Genomic DNA, 2,757 nt, shown 5'->3' on the forward strand with positions numbered 1-2,757 from the left:
TTATCTTCTGTGCAGTAATATAGTTTTAACCTTACAATATGTAATATATTATGTAATACGCATAGGCAAGCACCATTTTAATGAATTACTTAAAAAGGATTCATTCACATTTCATTTAAAAATTCTGATACTGCAGTAGAAGGTCCTCACTGTGTTCCTTGGCAGTCTGAAAGAGAAAAGATACTAAAGATTAAACAAAGCACAAAGACATGGCATGAAGACCACAAAACTTGAACTTGAACCTGACTGTGTCACAAGCAGATCAATCCAAATGTAATTTCAAATACATATTCTACTGCAGTTTATAGAATATAAATGCTCTCTAAATAGTAACAACTTTGAAACAATGGCATCTTCAAAGTGGCAATAGCACCACCTACACTTACTAGGATGGCGTTGGTCATTGCCTTCAAGCTGTTCCAGAGGTCTCAGTGACTTTTATCTCATCCTCTAACTCCTCCACACCTGCCTGAGTCATGAGTTCAGAGATGTTCTTCTCCAAGTCATCGATTCGCGTACTCATCTCATCAAGTATTAGAATTAAGAGAAAACTCATTTTGAATAAGCTATCATCACATAGGCGATCTAGGAAGCATGAATTTTCTTCTAATAAATAAAGGTTTTGATTGTGTACACAAAAACATAGCTAGTGCATTCCACTCAATTATGCTACAATTAGGTACTAAATGAATTACAATTATTTACACTGATAAAAACATGCATATGTGGAAGGATATTTCGCCCAATAATCTGGTCTGACATGGTCTGGAACTTGTCCTGCATCTGCTGCAGTAAGGTCTGTACCTAAACAAAAGAAAAATAATAAACAAACAATCAGATTTAAAACTCTGAAAAATTGTGAATGAACACTGCGTCCAACAAGCATAAATGAAATCCATCTAGAATCGTGTGGGTTTTGCGTGGGCCTCCCACACAGGAGTAAAAACAGCAGTTTAAGGGCATGCTCCCCGCCCACGCCTGGAACTGAAACCATAGTAACAAGGGAACCCTCTCAACATCGTGTAATCACACAAGATACCCAACAGTGAAATAAAGAAATCCTCGTTGTATAACCCTTCCGAATATAAGTTCCATCTACATTTTAATGTAATTTAACTATAGATTGATGAAGAAAGAAACCATTTGAAAATTTGAACTCACGAGAGTGATCTTTCAATACAACTTCACGACAGAGCTATTAATGAATGATGACTTACAACAGGCGAATCACAGCACTTAACAGCACTTCTCATTATACACTAATTCACTTTGGCTAGTGAAGTGAGCGCGACTGAATACTAGGCGACTGTAAGTGCACGACCCAGATTTGGTATCTCGGTAAAAATCAAATACTCACCACAACAGTCAGGTCCTGAGATGTTTTAGGGTCCTTCTCAGACATATCTTCTTCAAAAACCCCTACGTGCCTTCGCGTGATCTTTATGCTTGTGTGATCAAGAGCCCTGTCAAGGCTGTACAGTACTGCGTGATGTATTCAAGGTGGAAACTGCCGTTGAAGCAGTAGCTGATTTCGTTGTTAAGAGGTTTGGTCAGTGAACTGAAATCAACAGATCGGCTTTTGCTCTTTTAGCTGTGATCATTTTTATGTCCTAAAGGGGGCACTCGATGGCTCAGAAAGGCGAGACCCAGTAGAGATTCTGAATCTCCGCAAACAGCTGACAACTGTATTAAATATATTTGATTAATAATAATAATAATAATAATAAAAAACATTTTGATAAAAATATAGACTAAAGAAATATTATGCCATTAATGAAAAGATTAAGTGATAAAGGGGGGCAATGTAAATAAATCTATTCAGTCGAACTGTATGAATAGTGATTTGAGTTGTCGATATACGTAAAAAATAAATAAAGTCCTGTTTTTGCCTTTTGATAATATTTTATATTAGATTTCTAGAATAAATTAGATTTTTAATATTTAATGGATTAGCCCAACTAAAATACAGTAAAATGATTATTAACTAAGACTTATATTTTCCTAGGCTTTTTTTTTAATAAATGAAGAAAATTTCTTTATGATTAATAGAATTGTCACTGTTTCTCCATCAACATATTATAGCATTTGAAACTTTTTTATTCTATTTAAGATGTTTAAGACCTTTTACAGCCTTTTGACATGGTCAAACTTTAAAAAGCTTTAACTGACTGTCAGGACAGCTGAAAGGATAATTGGTGTGCACCTGCCCAACCTTCAGGACTTGTACTCCAGAGTGAAGAAACGGGCAGGAAACATCATCACAGACCCCTCTCATCCCGGCCACAACATGTTTGCACTTCTCCCCTCAGGCAGACGCTACAGATCTCTGTGCACTAGAACATCTAGGCATAAAAATTGTTTTTCCCCCCATGCCATCTCCATCTTAAACAGTTAAAGGGGTCACATGATGTTGCTAAAAAGAACATTATTTTGTGTACTTAGTGTAATGAAATGTGTTTATGCGGTTTAAGGTTAAAAAACACAGAAATGATTACTTGTTTTCTGTAGCCTAATTCATTTCTCCATTTCCAGCAACTGCCTGTCTTTCAAGTATTATGTAAATACATATTTTTATTTATACAACTGTACAGTAAATAATACACAAATCTGTACATAAATCTTCTGTTCCAGATTTGACCACATTGTTATTATTATTATTTTTTCTTTAGTCTTATTTAATTGTTCTTTCTGTTCTCATGTCATGTATGTACCAAGAGCTCCTAAAAAACACAACAAATTCCTTGTGTGTTTGCACAC

General features: G+C 35.4%; 1 protein-coding gene across 1 annotated transcript; it reads right to left on the reverse strand.

Annotated features, from left to right (window-relative positions):
- LOC107754696 (heat shock factor-binding protein 1-like) lies at positions 1-1,561 on the reverse strand. Its single transcript, XM_016571261.1, has 4 exons — positions 1,358-1,561; positions 738-804; positions 387-531; positions 1-166 (listed from the first exon to the last, which is right to left on the reverse strand). Exons 1-3 carry the CDS (start codon positions 1,400-1,402, stop codon positions 410-412), a joined length of 234 nt encoding a protein of 77 aa, XP_016426747.1. The 5' UTR covers positions 1,403-1,561; the 3' UTR covers positions 1-166; positions 387-409.
- Between the last annotated feature and the right edge of the window lie 1,196 nt (positions 1,562-2,757).

The sequence above is a fragment of the Sinocyclocheilus rhinocerous genome, unplaced genomic scaffold (genome assembly GCF_001515625.1).
Source record: "Sinocyclocheilus rhinocerous isolate Xijiao unplaced genomic scaffold, SAMN03320098_v1.1 scaffold742, whole genome shotgun sequence".
NCBI classification, from domain to species: Eukaryota; Metazoa; Chordata; class Actinopteri; order Cypriniformes; family Cyprinidae; genus Sinocyclocheilus; species Sinocyclocheilus rhinocerous.